Source organism: Bombyx mandarina, chromosome 28 (assembly GCF_030267445.1).
Source record: "Bombyx mandarina strain Sakado chromosome 28, ASM3026744v2".
NCBI classification, from domain to species: Eukaryota; Metazoa; Arthropoda; class Insecta; order Lepidoptera; family Bombycidae; genus Bombyx; species Bombyx mandarina.
The window spans coordinates 687,044-703,816 of NC_143233.1; the positions used below are offsets into that span (position 1 = coordinate 687,044).

General features: G+C 38.5%; 1 protein-coding gene and 2 long non-coding RNA genes across 4 annotated transcripts; 1 reads left to right on the forward strand and 2 right to left on the reverse strand.

Annotated features, from left to right (window-relative positions):
* Window positions 1-354: 354 nt before the first annotated feature.
* LOC114249827 (juvenile hormone epoxide hydrolase) lies at window positions 355-13,432 on the reverse strand. Its single transcript, XM_089739042.1, has 8 exons — window positions 13,275-13,432; window positions 6,425-6,610; window positions 5,393-5,620; window positions 4,570-4,734; window positions 3,410-3,556; window positions 2,215-2,416; window positions 1,222-1,456; window positions 355-656 (listed from the first exon to the last, which is right to left on the reverse strand). The coding sequence occupies exons 2-8, from the start codon at window positions 6,608-6,610 to the stop codon at window positions 434-436; spliced, it is 1,386 nt and encodes a 461-aa protein (XP_089595168.1). The 5' UTR covers window positions 13,275-13,432; the 3' UTR covers window positions 355-433.
* Window positions 13,433-14,300: 868 nt separating this feature from the next.
* On the forward strand, window positions 14,301-15,803 carry LOC149499663 (uncharacterized). Of its 2 annotated transcripts, none has more exons than XR_016325549.1 (3): window positions 14,301-14,835; window positions 15,078-15,525; window positions 15,615-15,803. It is a non-coding gene; the product is annotated as an uncharacterized LOC149499663 (long non-coding RNA). The 2 variants fall into 2 exon arrangements; XR_016325550.1 differs by having other exon boundaries at window positions 14,308-14,835; window positions 15,078-15,229; window positions 15,615-15,799.
* Window positions 15,804-15,890: 87 nt separating this feature from the next.
* On the reverse strand, window positions 15,891-16,767 carry LOC149499664 (uncharacterized). The gene is made up of 2 exons (XR_016325545.1): window positions 16,554-16,767; window positions 15,891-16,449 (listed from the first exon to the last, which is right to left on the reverse strand). It is a non-coding gene; the product is annotated as an uncharacterized LOC149499664 (long non-coding RNA).
* Between the last annotated feature and the right edge of the window lie 6 nt (window positions 16,768-16,773).

The following is a 16,773-nucleotide window of genomic DNA, read 5'->3' on the forward strand; positions in this document are numbered from 1 at the left end:
AAAGTCAATGATTATCTAGAAGATTGCACAAAGTGGGAATGAGTTGCTCGCTCTGGACATTTCAATATTGCAATAATTGTTACGTTATAATACTCATTGTAAAAATGAATATTTAAAAAAATCTAATATTTAAAAAAAAGACATGCCCGCTGAGTTTCTTGCCAGTTCTTCTCAGGACGGAGGCTAGTTCTTGTGAATTGGCGGCAGTTCTTTTTGACGTTCAACAAGTGTGTACTTTCATTTATGTTGAATTTTTTTTTTTTTATTTGATTTGATTATGGTTTTTGGTAATGATTCAGTAAAAAACGATTCACATGACTTCGTCTAGCCATCTTAGGTAATAGCAGTATCTAATGAATACAACGTGGCTTGTTATAACAGAGTACCTAAAAAGTTAAGTTAACAAAACACCAATTTATTAAAAAAAAACAAATCACAACTCAGTCTTCACGTTCTTGAGTTTTCTGAACTCGCCGATTGCCTTCAGGACGTCCTTGGCGAAGATCTCCGGTAGCTCGAACGCCAGGAAGTGGCCTCCGTCTTCAATGACACTGGCATTGACCAGTTTCGGGTACTTCAGTTTGAGGATGCAGGGCGGCTGGTAGGCTAATTCGTATTTCGCCTGGAGCACCCATGTTGGGACTTGTACTTGAATCCTGTGAAGAGATATAGCATTGAATTGGATATACGAAAGTAATGAAATGCATAATGAACATTCCACGATGCAATTTCTCGTTTTGCCATTTTATCGACTAGCTTGTTCACGTAGCCATTGCGCTCATTCCTAGCGAGCTTCAAGAGATCATTGGCTCCCATAACCTTTGACTTTGGAATCAACTCTACGGTATTTCGCAAGAACTATATGTCCTTGACCAGCCGATGCTCATACATTACGGTAACCGCTCACCACATCAGGCCTGACATACGTTCATCTGATTAAGAAATGCGAACTTAATTTTACACTTTTTACTGGTGGGTGGGACCTCTCGTGAGTCCAGACGGGTAGGTACCACCGCCTTGCCTGTTTCTGCCGTGAAGCAGTAATGCGTTTCGGTTTGAAGGGTGGGGCAGCCGTTGTAACTATACTGAGACCTTAGAACTTATATCTCAAGGTGAGTGGCGCATTTACGTTGTAGATGTCTATGGTCTCCAGTAAGCACTTAACATCAGGTGGGCTGTGAGCTCGTCCACCCATCTAAGCAATAAAAAAAGAAAACTTACTCATCTAGTTTTAAGTTCAAGTGCCTAGAACTGAAAGACTCAGCATAAAGTCTCATTGACGTGGCTATTGACTTCGTGCTCCAGTACAGCATGAGATTATCGATCAGCTGGTCCTTTGTCCACCGGTAGGAGAGACCGCCGTCTTCTTTACTGCGGAAGTCGGGGTTGGTCCAAGTGGAAAACTTCTCCAGGATATAGGCGAGGAGACCGGCCGGGGAGTCTGTTAATCCAATTCCTGGGAAAAAGGAAAAAGTGATAAAACTGATTTTAATACTGAAATTTAGTGAAAAGACATTGTTAACGAATCAACGTCGCGTCATACATTGATAGCTGTGATTGGCGAACGATGACGTCATATCGCACGAACCAATCACAAATCAGGAAACGCAGTAGTGGCACCAATTGTCAAAATTTAAAATTATTACACGAGGAAAAAAGATGGACGCGCATGTCAATTATATTTTGTAAAATAATTAAAACAATATAATGAGAAGTTAACGCATTTATTCATTTTCTTGGCCACCTCCCCTCCACGTACCATCCGGCTTTGGAATGAACTCCCCTCCACGGTATTTCCCGAGCGCTATGACATGTCCTTCTTCAAACGAGGCTTGCGGAGAGTACTTTATGGTAGGCAGCGGCTTGGCTCTGCCCCTGGCATTGCTGACGTCCATGAGCGACGGTGACCACTTACCATCAGGTGGGCCGTATGCTCGTCTGCCTACAAAGGCAATAAAAAAAAAACCTCAAGATACCTCTAAGAAAGAGACGCAACAGAAATTTAGGTATCCATTGAAGCCAATAAAAGGGTAAAGTGTTTATCTCATCACCTCTTTCCTCTCTGTCTAAGCTCATGCTAACGACTCCTGCAGAGGACGACACTGGTGTTAAGAGCACAGACAGTTGTTTAGAGCAAGATGCTTGCATGTAGATAAACATATTCTGATCCACGTCAATGCAAGCTCTATACTTTTTATTATTTATCTTTCTTACCAACAGTATCAGGCTTCGTGGCTTGAATATGCAAGTAGCCCAATTCCTCGAGAAGGGTTGAGTATTTCTCCGATAATGGATAAAGTCTGTTAGCTAGTTCTGATTCGACTATCAGAGATGGGAATAAGGCACCGACAAACTCAAGGAATGTCGCCGCTGGACTAAGAGTTAGCGCCATGTTGGAGTGGAAGCCGATTATTTCCTGAAATTAATAGATTTTTATTGGTATTAAGCCGGCTAATTCACGATATCAGTGGTACAATACTATAAACCTGGGCTCAATAGTACTGTCATTTTCAAAAGTCATAGGCAAAACTGTTCTTCTCTTCCTTGCGTCGTTAACTCTCTGCTCAGGGTCGTGACCAGCATGTTTCAACAGAATTTTACTCTTTGTAATATCCCTCCAGCGCCTCCGATCATTGCCCACATTGTCACATTGGAAGGGCTTCGTGTAATGGGATCTCTATTATGATGCGGATTTGATCGAACCACCTTGTCGGACTGCGCGCACGCGGTCTATTTCCCTTGATCTTCCCTGATCTTAAAGAAGTCTAACTTGATGGTTAGATGACACGACGGCCCATAGATACAACCAAGTGAATAAATCCATTCATCTGATCTAAATAGTCAATTTTGTATTGTATTGGAGCATCTGTTTCACCCCCAAGAGTAAGAGAATTCTGTGAAAATAAAACTATAAATACCACAGCGCTCTAGAACTTAGAGAGAACTTTTTACTGGTGGTAGGACCTATTGTGAGTCCGCGTGGGCAGGTACCACCGCCCTGCCTATTTCTGCCGTGAAGCAGTAATGCGTTTCGGTTTGAAAGGTAGGACAGCCGTTGTAACTATATCTGAGACCTTAGAACTTATGTTTCAAGGTGGGTGGCGCATTTACGTTGTAGATGTCTATGGGCTCCAGTAACCACTTAGCACCAGGTGGGCTGTGAGCTCGTCCACCCATCTAAGCAATAAAAAAAAAAAAGATGGTTGGCTAGAGAAAGGATCAAACGAAGGATATTTCTCGGCAAGAGCACTGTTCATAAACAGAAATAATTATGAAAACCCTTCAAGCCCTAAAAAAACGCATTTTAGATCCAACTGGCCTTAAAAAGATATTGGAGAGCATATTTGTACATCAGATTGTGAATGGCGGTATCCATCGCCTTTTAAAACTAGTACATTTCAATCCTTACCTTAGGGAAGAAAGTAGCCATAGCGCTACCGATGAGAGCTCCCCAATCACCTCCTTGGACGTAGTATTGCTTGTAACCAAGTCTGGCCATCAGGTTTTTGAAAATGACTGCGACTTCAGCAGCAGCGAGGCCGGGACGTACCGCCGCCTGTTAAATTATGAATGTGTTAAATTATGAATCTTAATATGAACGTGTGTATGTGTACGAGAATTTAACTTTACGAAAATAATGGAGTCTTTGTTTTCTTCTCGTCTCAAAGAAACTCCAAATGTCTGATCCTTTTAGTCTATTAGTTTCTGTCGTGAAGCTTCGTGGTTCCCGACACGAACGTTACGATAGAATTATGACTTCACCTCCTATAAAGGCATACAACTGAGCTTACGTTAATGTGGGTGATAATGGTAATTACGTTAACGCTTACAAGGTGGGTGGCGCATTTACGTTGTGGATGTCTATGGGCTTCAGTAACCACTTAACACCAGGTGAGCTGTGAGCTCGTCTACACATCTAAGCAATAAAAAAAAATAAAAAAAATTTTATAATCCCCGATAGGCTTTTAGGGACATGCGCCTCTTAGAAATGGTTGTCAAATGGGTAACAGATTGGGTTATTTGGAGACCCGATGATAGGATGAAGTTGAAGTCGTCCTGGCCTAAGTGATAAGACTTCCGGTACATTCGTGTTGAGCGATGCACCGGTGTTCGAATCCCAGGCGGGTATCAATTTTTCTAATGAAATACGTACTAAGCAACTGTTCACGAATTGACTTCCACTGTGAAAGAATAACATCGTGTAATAAAAATCAAACCCGCAAAATTATAATTTGCGTAATCACTGGTGGTAGGACCTCTTGTGAGTCCGCGCGGGTAGGTGCTACCACCCTGCCTATTTCTGCCGTGAAGCAGTAATGCGTTTCGGTTTGAAGGGTGAGGCAGCAGCTGTAACTATACTTGGGACCTTAGATCTTATATCTCAAGATGGGTGACGCATTTACGTCGTAGATGTCTATGGGCTCCAATAAAAACTTAACACCAGTTGGGTTGTGAGCTCGTCCACCCATCTACGAAATAAATAAAAAATAAAAAATAACTTTTTTTTTATAGCGCTCTAATTTTTTATAACGGACACAAACGTTGTGGGATTTACTCCCTCATACTTACGTCGGAAAAGCCATAACCAGGTAAACTTGGAGCGATGATTTCTAGAGCAAAGTTCCTGTCTTTACTGACAGCTGTGAGATGGGGAATGGCTTCGTAGAATTCCCTGACAGAGCCCGGCCATCCGTGGAGTAACAGCAGTGGTACTATTTCAACGCCTTTAGGGACCTGTACAGAAGAACGCTTTTACTTCATTAAAGTTTTGGCAGATGATAATATTGTTGGAAGAAAATGAAAATACAAAGTAGCAACACTGTGACCGCCTTTTTAAGGAGCAGTGTTGGCTTTACCATTAACAGTGCTTTTAGGCACCACAAGCACCGGTCACCGTCCTCGTCGAACCCGTCGCTTGCGACGAAGGGCTCGACGAGCGAATTAACCCATAGGCACATCCCACTGAGTTTCTCGCCGGATCTTCTCAGTGGGCCGCGTTTCTGATCCGGTGGTGGATTCTGCGAAACACTGCTCTTACTGGGGTCAGTGTTAGCAACTCTCCGGTTTGAGCCCCGTGAGCTCACGTACACACGCTAGGGTAAGCTGAAATAGCCTCTCAAGGCTATCAGCATAGGTAGGAAAAAAAAAGTGCTCGCTCACTTATCTCGCCAGCTGTCGTAGCGTGCGGAAGCTCTGTCCGAACTCTCTCTTCATATTACTGTCTAATAAGGCCAGCCATTTAATAAATTGTTTTTAAAAACGCAAAATTCGTTTCTGTTTATTACAATATATTTTGGCAAAGATTATAGGGGACTAGTGAAGATCCTCAGCTTTCTTAAATAACTGGAATACCAGCTTTTAAATTTCTTAGTTAATTGCGAACAGTACTAACCTTTGGAGTAATCCTCATGAAGTGAATATTCAAACCCTGGATATTAGTCTTGAAATGAGGATATTGGTTAAGGAACTTCTGCCTTTCAGCGAATGGGTATTCTTCTGCCCAATATTTGAGCCAACTGTCCAATTGTTTCGAATTGAACCCGTATTTGAAGCCAACACCCTCCAATGGAGGGGCGAAAGGTCTTCGTTTCTTGATGCGTTCTTTTAGTTCTTTTACCATCTAAAAATATGGTGATAGTTGCATTAACTGTTCTTAACTCCGTGTGAAATGATGACCAAAAATGTTTAGCATTAAAGAATTTAGGGAAAATTTCGCCAAATTTGAGGCAGTTATTTTGAACTGCTCTATAAATCTAGTAAATTAAAAAATTATACCAATTTACTTCCGAAAGTCTACAGATCTGTGATTCATTGGAAAACTATATTCTGGTACATTCGTGAAAATTTCAGTGTTCCCATTCTTCCTAATTGACAAGACAAATAGATCATTCCTTTTTTGGTCGATAGCTGTGCACCCCTTGTTTTCTTTTTGTCCTTTCTATTTTTTTATACGTATCTGATTAATCTATCCAATATTTGTTATTTGGATTTTGTTTACTTATTTTTAATATACTGTGCGGATGTTTTGTAGTCTTGATTTCTCAAGTAAATAAATGATGTTACTAAAAAGACATTTGATATTTAGAAGAAACTTGCTGTTCAAGCTGATGCTCGAGACGAGCACGCCATAATATCACGCCTCTAAAAAGGTAAAGAAGAATGGTGATTTATGTTTGCTTTTGCGCTTTTAAACACATTGCCGACTAACATTGTAAGTAACTAAAATCGAATTTAATTTAATTCTAATTATTTAACTTAATTCTATTGTCGTCTCGATTTTGAAATTTTGGAAGCAATCGTGATATATTCAGCTTCTCATTGTGTGATTCTGTAGAACTCTGAAGCAGCGTTGGATTTGGAAGGGCTATTACTGATAGTATAATAGTGATTTCAACAGGTGCAGTTAAAAAAAAATTAAACTAACCGTCTCACTGAAAGTGATCTCGAAGGGTTTGATGCTGGTATCATGTTTCTGTTTAAGTTCGGGTGGTCCCCACCACTCCTCCAGGTCGAGCTTAGGCATCGGCGGTGGACTCTTCAGAACGAGGAGGTACAATGGTATGGACGCCAGCACTAGCAGCGGAAAGACGACGATCAGAAGACGTGACATCTGTAACAAGAGCATCGGGGTTAGTTAACAAAATACGTCTAATATTTGAGACGGTCGATATTAGGGTGAACATACAAGTCAAGTCAAATAGTCAAGAAGAACTTTTGGGACGAAGTTCCTTATGGGACGATGCGGAGGGGTTTTTTTTATTTATTTTTTTCGGGCCGAGGGCCGAACCTCCCACGAGGTCCCCGCGCCTAGGGGGCGCGCGGGGTATGTGAAACTCAACGATCTGCAGATGTTGAGAGCAGACCGCGGGCCCAAGGAATTTAGGGCCCACCCACTAAACGACTCCCCTGCACTCTTACACCCGGCGTCCGATCTCCGTCCGGGGTCAAAACCCGGTCAGAGTCGTCAGGTTTGAGCCCCGTGAGTTCACCTACTAGTTAAGGTTACGCTGAAATAGCCTCTCAAGGCTCTCAGCTTAGGTAGGAATAAAAAAATAATAATTTAATAGTAAACTATATTTTTATAACGGAACGTATTACATTTTTATTTGTGCTTCATATTTTTCAAAACTTCCGTTTTCATTGCTACAGACGACAATGGTAAATAAATTTATCGTAATTTGAATAACGCGTTCGCTAAGTACTGTTTGACAATGAATATCATTATAACGTAGCTTATTGTTCTTTGTACACAAAAACAAGTCAGACTTGAGGTTATAATTATAGAATTCCAAGGGTTTTGATAAATTATAATCCAATAAACGTGCTGTTTACGTATTTATCTCTAAATCGCTTGGCGTACGATACTTCGAACAATTTAATACGATTTTTGGTTATATTTTAAAATTTAAAAGAAATTCGGTTACAAAATCACTGAAGCTGTACGTAAAAAAAAAAAAAAAATTTTTTACACTAACTACCTTGATGCGTGGAAAATTTTTGAATTTAATCTGAAGTCTTCTATGGGCTTCAGTAGAAATGCGCCACCCACCTTGAGATATAAGTTCTAAGGTCTCAGTATAGTTACAACGGCTGCCCTACCCTTCAAACCGAAACGCATTACTGCTTCATGGCAGAAATAGGCAAGGCAGTGGTACCTACCCGTGCGGACCCACAAGACATCCTACCATCAGTAATTAGGCAAATTATAATTTAAACGGGTTTGATTTTTATACACGATGTTATTCCTTCACCGTGAAAGGCAATCGTGAACATTTGTTGAGTACGTATTTCATTAGAAAAATGGGTACCCGCCTGTGGGATTCGAACACCGGTGCATCGCTCAACACGAATGCACCGTACGTTTTTTTTTATTTTTATTGAAAGATTACTGGTGGCCCGGAGGCCTTTCCAGCTTCACCGGGACAGGTGGGCGAGCAAAGGCTCAGCCAGGTGGGGTGGGATTTGCTAACAACTGCCCGAGCGCCTCCGAAGGAGACCTAACAACTCAAGAGCAATTGCTTCGCGAATGAATCTACTACCGGATCGGAATCGCGACCCACTGAGAAGATCCGGCGAGAAACTCAGCGGGCTGATGCATGGGTTAGACTGCACGTCGACCTTTTTGTGCACCGAACGTCTAAAGGCTTCGTCAAACAGAACGCGTAATTAGCGCGTTATAGCGCTGGCACTCTGTGTGACGGTATGTTACCACAGTAGTACATCACATCTCGGCGTCATAGCGCGGCGTTAGTTTAGCGCTCTGACGCGCGCTAAGTTCGCGTTCTATTTGACGAAGCCTTTATCCTTTAGGCCACGACGACTTCGATATTTGTTTGTACTGTTCTTAAAATCACAGATTTGCGTATGGAAACACTGATCTTTATTTGTATTTAGATTATTTTTTTCTCTAAGTACCGGTAATTTTTGTTTATACTGTGATATTGACAAAATCAATGCCGGCTTTGGAGTTAGTTATTAAAAAAAAGAACTCTAGACGATACAATATTTTTATGACTTCGCTCCAAGATCTTGATCAGTATCAAAAGCATAAAATTGTTATATTAGTTACGTTTGTAATTTAAGGATATATCTTTTAATCTTTTAAGCTAGATATGATTTATTGCTGGAAGGTACCTACCATATGTATTTTTCTGTACCAAAGGAAAAATAAAATTGTTATTTTTATTGAATTCCGAGCGTTTTCATATTTATCTAGGTTTTAAACTTTCTCTGGACTTCCACAAATAATTCAAGACCAAAATTAGCCAGATCGGTCCAGCCGTTCTCGAGTTTTAGCGAGACTAACGAACAGCAATTCATTTTTATATTACATAGATATTTACTTCACTGTGGAGTCATTCATGAAACATGCATCACTGAGCACTGATTAAAGATCTAATCAGAACAGTTGCTGTGTAGAGCACAATTTCTATAGCATGCGGTTCTGATATTAACATGGTCACTGACTACCTAATGAGCCTTCGCTGTTAACTTAACTTAATAACTGTCCCATTCAGATTCAGTTAGGCTTATGGGCCTTTTAAAAGACTATAATCTAAATAAATGTTATTCGGAATTACATTATGAGAAATAACTGTTTTGCTGTTTTCTTATAACGGACTAGCGACCCGCCCTCGCTTCGCTTCGGAAACATTAAAACCACTGAAGTAGGAAACCTATGGAAATGAAACGTCAACAAAAATTCGTGCCACTGTGACGTCATCTGGCCACAAAACATGGCGGTTTTAGTACTGCCCAGAAGATTTTAATGTTAGTAGGTTTTATCGATAAACGTTCTTGGCTTATTTTATTTTAAATATTGTTGAGTATGAATGTATTTGTAGAATTTATACTTTAATAGGAATTAAGTATATTGTTATGTGCAAAGATGATGTGATTTAGATATTATGTGAAATCTAAGACGAGTTCGTGCTTCAAATTTTCCAAGTAAACAATATGACGATTTTTAAAATTTGCTACACTGATTTTATAAAGTTGTCGTTTGCCAGAAAACATAAAGATATGGCATAGTACAGTACCATCAGCCCATTTCTAGCATGCTGAATGTTATCGTATTTTGAGTACGTGTTTTTCTTAGACTATTACAATCTATTTTAATTGTTTTGCTGACTCTAAAGTCCGTAACAGACTACCGCAGTGCACCTCAAGGAAGGTGCACCGCACCATTTGAATCACTCTCACTTGAGAGTGATTAAAATTTTAAACTTATCAAGGGACCGCCTGATAAAAAAAAACACCTACAGATTATTTATTCGTTAATGAAATTACAAACGTCATTCCTTGTGACTTCCTGTCTAAAATCACTTAATTAATAAATATTTAACGAATTTACAATAGTGTTTTACTCACTGCGGAATAAAACTATTTTATTTAAATAGTTCCGAAGAGATTTTGTCGGTAGCCTTTTTCTCGAAATATCTAAACAGAATGTCTAAATATGTTTTGATGACATATTTTAAAGAGGTATTTATGATTAGTGTCATGATGAATAGATTCCGACCGAAAAATGGTGTCCGATATTTCGGATTCAAATATATTATTAAGTGTTTAATCTATGTTTCGGATGAGGGCTCCATAATGAATTTAAATATATATAGATAATAGTTTTGGGGCATCGACCTTCTTGAGATCCTATAAAATATGTTTTAACTATTATTTTTGTATGTTTTAAGCATGATAAAATTAGAAATTTTATATAAGCAATCATATTAAATCGATATCAAAGTCAATAAATAATGTACAACCAAAAACAGGCGGCCGAACTGACGTGACAATGACATTTGGCGCGCTAAACATGGCGGATTTTCGGCCTCATTAGACGGAGACGGAGACATTTAGGTATATTCATTTTTCATTTTATGTACGCACTGAAATACTGTTATATTGTTTTCCTGCGAGTTAAAGTGCTGAGTAAGAACGAGATAGATATATGTTTATGTGTGTGCCTTCAAAATGGGTGCTATTTATATAAGCAATTGTACGTATAGAACAATATGTCGTGTCCCTACTATATAGGTCTATGATTAAAACACACATGAAACCAAAAAATAAAATAAAAATAAATAAAAAAAAGTAGCCTATGTTCATCAGGGACAATGTCGGCTTCTAATGGAATAATAATTTTTCAAATCGGTCCAGTAGTTTCGGAGCCTATTCGAAACAAACAAATAAACAAATCTTTCCTCTTTATAATATTACTAGCGACCCGCCCTCGCTTCGCTTCGGAAACATTAAAACACACATGAAACCAAAAAAATAAAATAAATTTTTTTTTAAAAAAGTAGCCTATGTTCATCAGGGACAATGTCGGCTTCTGATGGAAAAAGAATTTTTCAAATCGGTCCAGTAGTTTCGGAGCCTATTCGAAACAAACAAACAAACAAATCTTTCCTCTTTATAATATTACTAGCGACCCGCCCTCGCTTCGCTTCGGAAACATTAAAACACACATGAAACCAAAAAAATAAAATAAATTTTTTTTTAAAAAAGTAGCCTATGTTCATCAGGGACAATGTCGGCTTCTGATGGAAAAAGAATTTTTCAAATCGGTCCAGTAGTTTCGGAGCCTATTCGAAACAAACAAACAAACAAATCTTTCCTCTTTATAATATTAGTATAGATATATAAGTATAAGTATAGATATAGATATAGACTATAGGACTATAAACCTTTTAAAGTTCACAGTTATCTTGTAGCAGTAATTGTCCCTGTCGATGATTTTTCATTTTGGTAAATACTTTGTAGCTATACGACTGATTTTATGCTTCGTTTGACTTTAGAAGTAATGATTGATAACCATCAGACAATACTGTTATGGTCTGTTAGAAGTCTTCCTACCGTGACCCAAAACAGAAGCCATCACACAGAGTCAAGATCAGGATATTATACACTCTAAATTTGGACATGAAATTCGTTATTAAATGTTTTTGATGCTACTAAAATTAACCGCGGTTTTCTTTGTCACGCTCACGCGTCTGAGTGGGCTCATTGGTGCGAGCGAGACGGACCACGGAACGGACATTGACAGCAAGATATTCCCGTTACAAAAACGTCAGAGATATACCAAGAGAGTGTCGACCTTTGTTCAAGAACTTGCCGCGAAAGATAAACATTTTGAGTCCGAAAGAAATTTATCTGGTATCCACGGTGTTTAAATTCGAATTCTATATAAGCCACTAAAAGAGCGGGTAATTAACAATTATTTAGAGAGAGGAGATATTAGGAGCGTGAGAGCGTAGAATGTTCTCGTAATACTAATGGTCTATTTCTGCAGAGAAGCAGTCTTATCGTCATGTCTGATTAGTGACTAAGATCTAGTGTTTTCTGCTGGGCGGCGTTCAGATATATAGGCCCGATATTCACTCAATACCATGGAATATGTTAGAAGAAGTCTGAAAGTGGCACCTGTGACCGAGAAGCTGAGAAGTGCGCGCTTGGGATTGTATGGACATGTGATAAGACTAAATGAAAATGAGGTTGGTAAGAGAGTGTTAACTATGAATGTGGAAGGATATAGAGGAAGAGGTAGACCTAAGAAGAAATGGATGGATTGCGTCAAAGACGATATGTGTAAGAGGGGAGTGAGCGAAGAAATTGTATATGATAGAGGAGTATGGAAGGAGAAAACATGTTGCGCCGACCCCACGTGACTGGGAGAAGGGCAGGAGAATGAAACGATGATGATTCACTCAAAACCAGGTGAACTCTGACGCCATCAAGAGTGATAAATAATAGGTTAGGACAAAGTTCAAAAATCGACACTCTGACCTCACGCATCAAGGTCGAGAACGGCACGAACCGACGTTAAGGATTCTTGATTATTGATTGGCTTATTCCGGAGCCGGTCATTGGGTGGTGAAGATTACCCTCATAGTCTTGAAATGGATTTTGCAGGACAATGGCCCCGAGTAGTGCGGTGGACTATGCTTAAGTCTTCGTGGCCTAAATGATAAGACGTCCGGTGCATTCGTATGTAGCGATGCACCGGTGTTCGAATCCCGCAGGCGGGTACCAATTTTTCCAATTAAATACGTACTTGGTAAATATTCACGATTGACTTCCACGGTGAAGGAATAACATCGTGTATAAAAATCAAACCCGTTTAAATTATAATTTGCCTAATTACTGATGGTAGGAAGTCTTGTGGGTCCGCGCGGGTAGGTACCACTGCCCTGCCTATTTCTGCCGTGAAGCAGTAATGCGTTACGCTTTGAAGGGTGAGGCAGCCCTCGTTCTGTAAAAACTGAGACTATATGTCTCAAAATGGGTGGCGGCATTGACGTGGTTGATGGGCTTCGGTGATCACTTAATACCAGGTGGGCCGTGAGCTAGTTCACTTCGACATAAAAATAGTACACCGTGAAGCACAAGACACAGAAATATGAACAAATAAAACTTCTCCTTACGTAGTTTTAAAAGAGAAGCAAGTGCTTACAGTTGACCTTTTGTCAGCGAATTAACTGTTTTGACATTGTTAATGACTTCACTGTATAAAAAACAGCTTGAGCCTAAACTCATTCGCATTTAAAAGTGCTTTAAAAAAAAGTACTAGGCTATTTAATACAAAATCCATTTGCCTTTTCTAGCAAAAGAATAGACATAAAAACTATACTCACTACACTGGTCAAGTGCATACAGACTTACCAATGGCCATTATCATCTAAATTATATCTTTTTGCTTCTAAAGAGTTTCGTATAATGCGATTTGAGTATGAAATAAAAAGAAAAAAAAGAACATTAAAATAAGCACTAACCTTGATGCACTATTAAGCACACACTGACAGCTTTATCATTTAATTTTGATAATTAATCGTTATCAAAACGCCACGTGTGCCCACCGCTGTGGTGTGATACGGACTGACACAACGCTATCTATTAAAAAGTTATGTAATCTGAATTTCGAGTGAGACCTGATGGAATCTTACGTTGGGGTCCCTAAAGCACAATTTGCTTTGAACGTGCATTGTTTTGAAGACACGCGTTCCGCTATGAACTCCGTCATGGTCAATAGGTAACAGGCCAGTATGTGGTGATGTGAAATAATATACATTTGCGCCTGCACTTAGGTTTTAGGACGAAGATACATGTATTCTTTGCACGTTTTATGAAAAGGCTCACAATTATTAGACATTTCTGGTGGATAATTGTCGCTTGTAAATTCCTCTTCTTTTTTCTACCTATGCTGATAACCTTGGGAGGCTATTTCAGCTTCTCCTCGACGTGTAGGTCAGCTTACGAGGCTCAAACCGGAAATGTTGCTAACACTGGCCCTAGCAAGAGCAGTGCTTCGCAGAATCTACCACCGGAAACCGGAAACGCGACCCCCTGAAAAGATCCGGCGAGAAACTCAGTGGGCTGTGTCTATGGGTTAATTCACTCGTCAAGCCCTTCGTCACAAGCGACGGGTTCGACGAGGACGTTGACCGGTGCTTGTGATACCTAAAAGCACCTTTAATGGATCGGGAGGATCCGTAATGACGTGTTTTGGGCGACGTAGACTGTTTACCATTCGGTCTACAGTAAGCTCCTTAAGAATAGCTCGTTTCTACTGTGAAGCAGTCATAAGTTCTAGTAACAAGTCTGGTGCAGCCGTTGTACTAATCTTCGTTTTCATTGTGATGTTCTACGTGCTCCAATAGCCACTTAAAATTCCGTGGACCGAGCGCTCATTTATCCATCGATGTAATTGAAAACAATTGAAGCTACATTGCGGAGTGGGGGGTTCGCGGGATTTAATAAAATGCACGACTTACGGCCGTTTTCAATAACCTATCTATCCTTAGTTTCGGTTACTAAAGATAGACAAATCTATATTTTTGTCCTTACTTACGTTCCAATAACCTATCGACGGGCAGCAGTTCCTATCGGATTTATCTATCCATCGTCGGGAGGACGGATAGCCTGTTAAAGATAGAACGCTCATACAAATAGTGCTTACTTCTGTTTCAATATGAGTTTTAAGTAACTCTCCGGTAGGCGGCGCTATCTCTAGTATGGGCATTCGCTTATCTGTCAAAATCGGCCGGTTACATGTTTATCTTTCGAAAGTAAATCGCTATAATTTAATAATTGTTTCTCTTCATATTGGCATATTGTAGCAGTGATGATAGTGATATGGAATTATTTCAAATGATAATGGATTGTGATGCAGATAGTGATAGTGAGGCCGATATCATATGGTTAGGAAAATAAAGATCGTCTGAATTACATGGCGAAGATCAATAATTACGAATTTGACTATAGATTTCTGAGCAAAGGTGTTGTGAATGAATTGATTAATTTAATGAGACCATATTTGAGTGTAACGTCAAAAAGGTAAGATAAATTTTAACCATAAAAGTACTCGTTATTACAACTTATATTTGTTTATAGCAATAGCAAAATTATACCAAATTTTTGTTGTGTTACAAAATCACACTCAACAGGAATTCTATAATACTGCTGGATTCCCATGGTGCCCTAAATGACATTCATATACTAATACTATAACCTGGTAGGCTATTTACCTTCATTCCTATTACACATTGATACCTCTACATTTTATATTTGTGTTACAGATTCAAATATAGAAGAGGAATTTAGAAATAGAAAAAGAGTATTTTGAATGTGTAATTTGTGTGCAATGCATCATTGATGTTTCAAAATGTTGTTGCTTGATGGCCTGGGTCTACTCATGATACAACTATAATTAACCATTCCGATTGAAAAGGTATTTCTTATTTATATTACCTTATTTATATTATTATTATTATATATTATTATTATATTTTTATTTATTTATATTATATATTTAGGTGTTTATATGAATTTAATATGACACTATTATAATAAATTATCTACATATCAAGAGAACATTGATAACAAGGTGGACTTGGAAATTGCTATTTGCTTGCCGATAGAGGCTATCCCCACAACCCTATCTTTTAACGTGATTAATTAACCCACATACTCAATCGGAACGATTTAAAATGAATCACATATTAAAACAAGAAATACTATAGAGAGGTAATCTTTTTTTTTAGTTAAGAGCTTGTTTTAGTTATACAGTATAACAAGCAGTACAATACAGTATAAGATTAATGTATAATTTTCAGATGCATTGGTGTTTGTAAAAGAAGACTCCCTGTATATCATTGAAAAGTAGATTAAAACTAGAAAATATGCAAGCTGTTATTATAGCTGCCATGCTGCATAATATCGTCAGAAGTATGAATTTAGAAGAATTAGAATCAGAAATTTCAGTCGCAGATACATTACAGAAAAGTAATATAATTGTTCGTAACAATTTTTAAAAAAGTTACATCTGAAACACAACTATGTACTTATAAATAATTGCTTCCAAAGATAATTTATAAAATAAACTCCAAAGATAATTTGACTATTTTTTATTTTCCAAAATGATAATTACATGGTAGTTAGTTGTTGTTGTTGTTGTTGTTGTAGTCCTAGGGTACCCCGCTGGTACATAGGGCCCTCACAAGTTGTCTCCACTTTACTCTGTCTTGCGCTTGCTCCTTGACATCACTCCAGGTCACGTTGGCAGTACTCATCTCACTCTGGTAGTTAGTACATACAAGATATTTAATTTAGAATTTGTACATATACTTAAAAAACTATCTAACATAAAATTATTATTGCCTACTTAATTTATGAAATATAATATTCCTTTTAAGTAATTTTTAATTTTTTAAATTATCTAAATCTAACTTAACTTTTGTTACAACAATCTCCTTTTCTTTATTTTCCAAGTCAAGTCTCTTTTTTGCTATTAGATATTCTGCGAATGCATTGTCCCTATGCTAGCCTTGCATTTCTTTTCTTCCATCTTGTTTCCGCTTGGCTGTAAAAGTGTTAAAAATATTATATGTGACCTACAACAATGTGCATGCTTTATCCAAAATTTCATCTGCAATCCTTACCACCTCCAGCCTGTAACAAAGAGCATAATTATTTCAAATACAACGGCAACCTGAAGAAAAAATCATGTTTATCAATGTGTTATTAGAGACAAACAATCAACTAATTATACTAACCTTACTAAGGTTGTTTCTTATGTTGCCGTAGCGTTCTTTAAGTATTCCCATTTTAGTCGAAGCTGCGATGGAGTTCGTGGGAAACGACGAATCGACGAATTAAAATCATTTACAAGGGTTTGCCAAGCCTGCTCCTTCAATTTATTGTTTGTGGCATTTGTTGCCTTATTATTGAAATGTTTTTTCGCCGCCACAAGTTCTGCTAGAATCATCGTCTCAT

Coding starts and splice junctions, on each gene's coding strand:
- LOC114249827 (XM_089739042.1), bottom strand. CDS start 6,610: ATGTCACGTCTTCTGATCGTCGTCTTTCCGCTGCTAGTGCTGGCGTCC. Junction 4,735..5,392: donor TCATGAGGATTACTCCAAAG/GTTAGTACTGTT, acceptor TCTTCTGTACAG/GTCCCTAAAGGCGTTGAAAT. Junction 2,417..3,409: donor TGGCTACTTTCTTCCCTAAG/GTAAGGATTGAA, acceptor TATTAATTTCAG/GAAATAATCGGCTTCCACTC.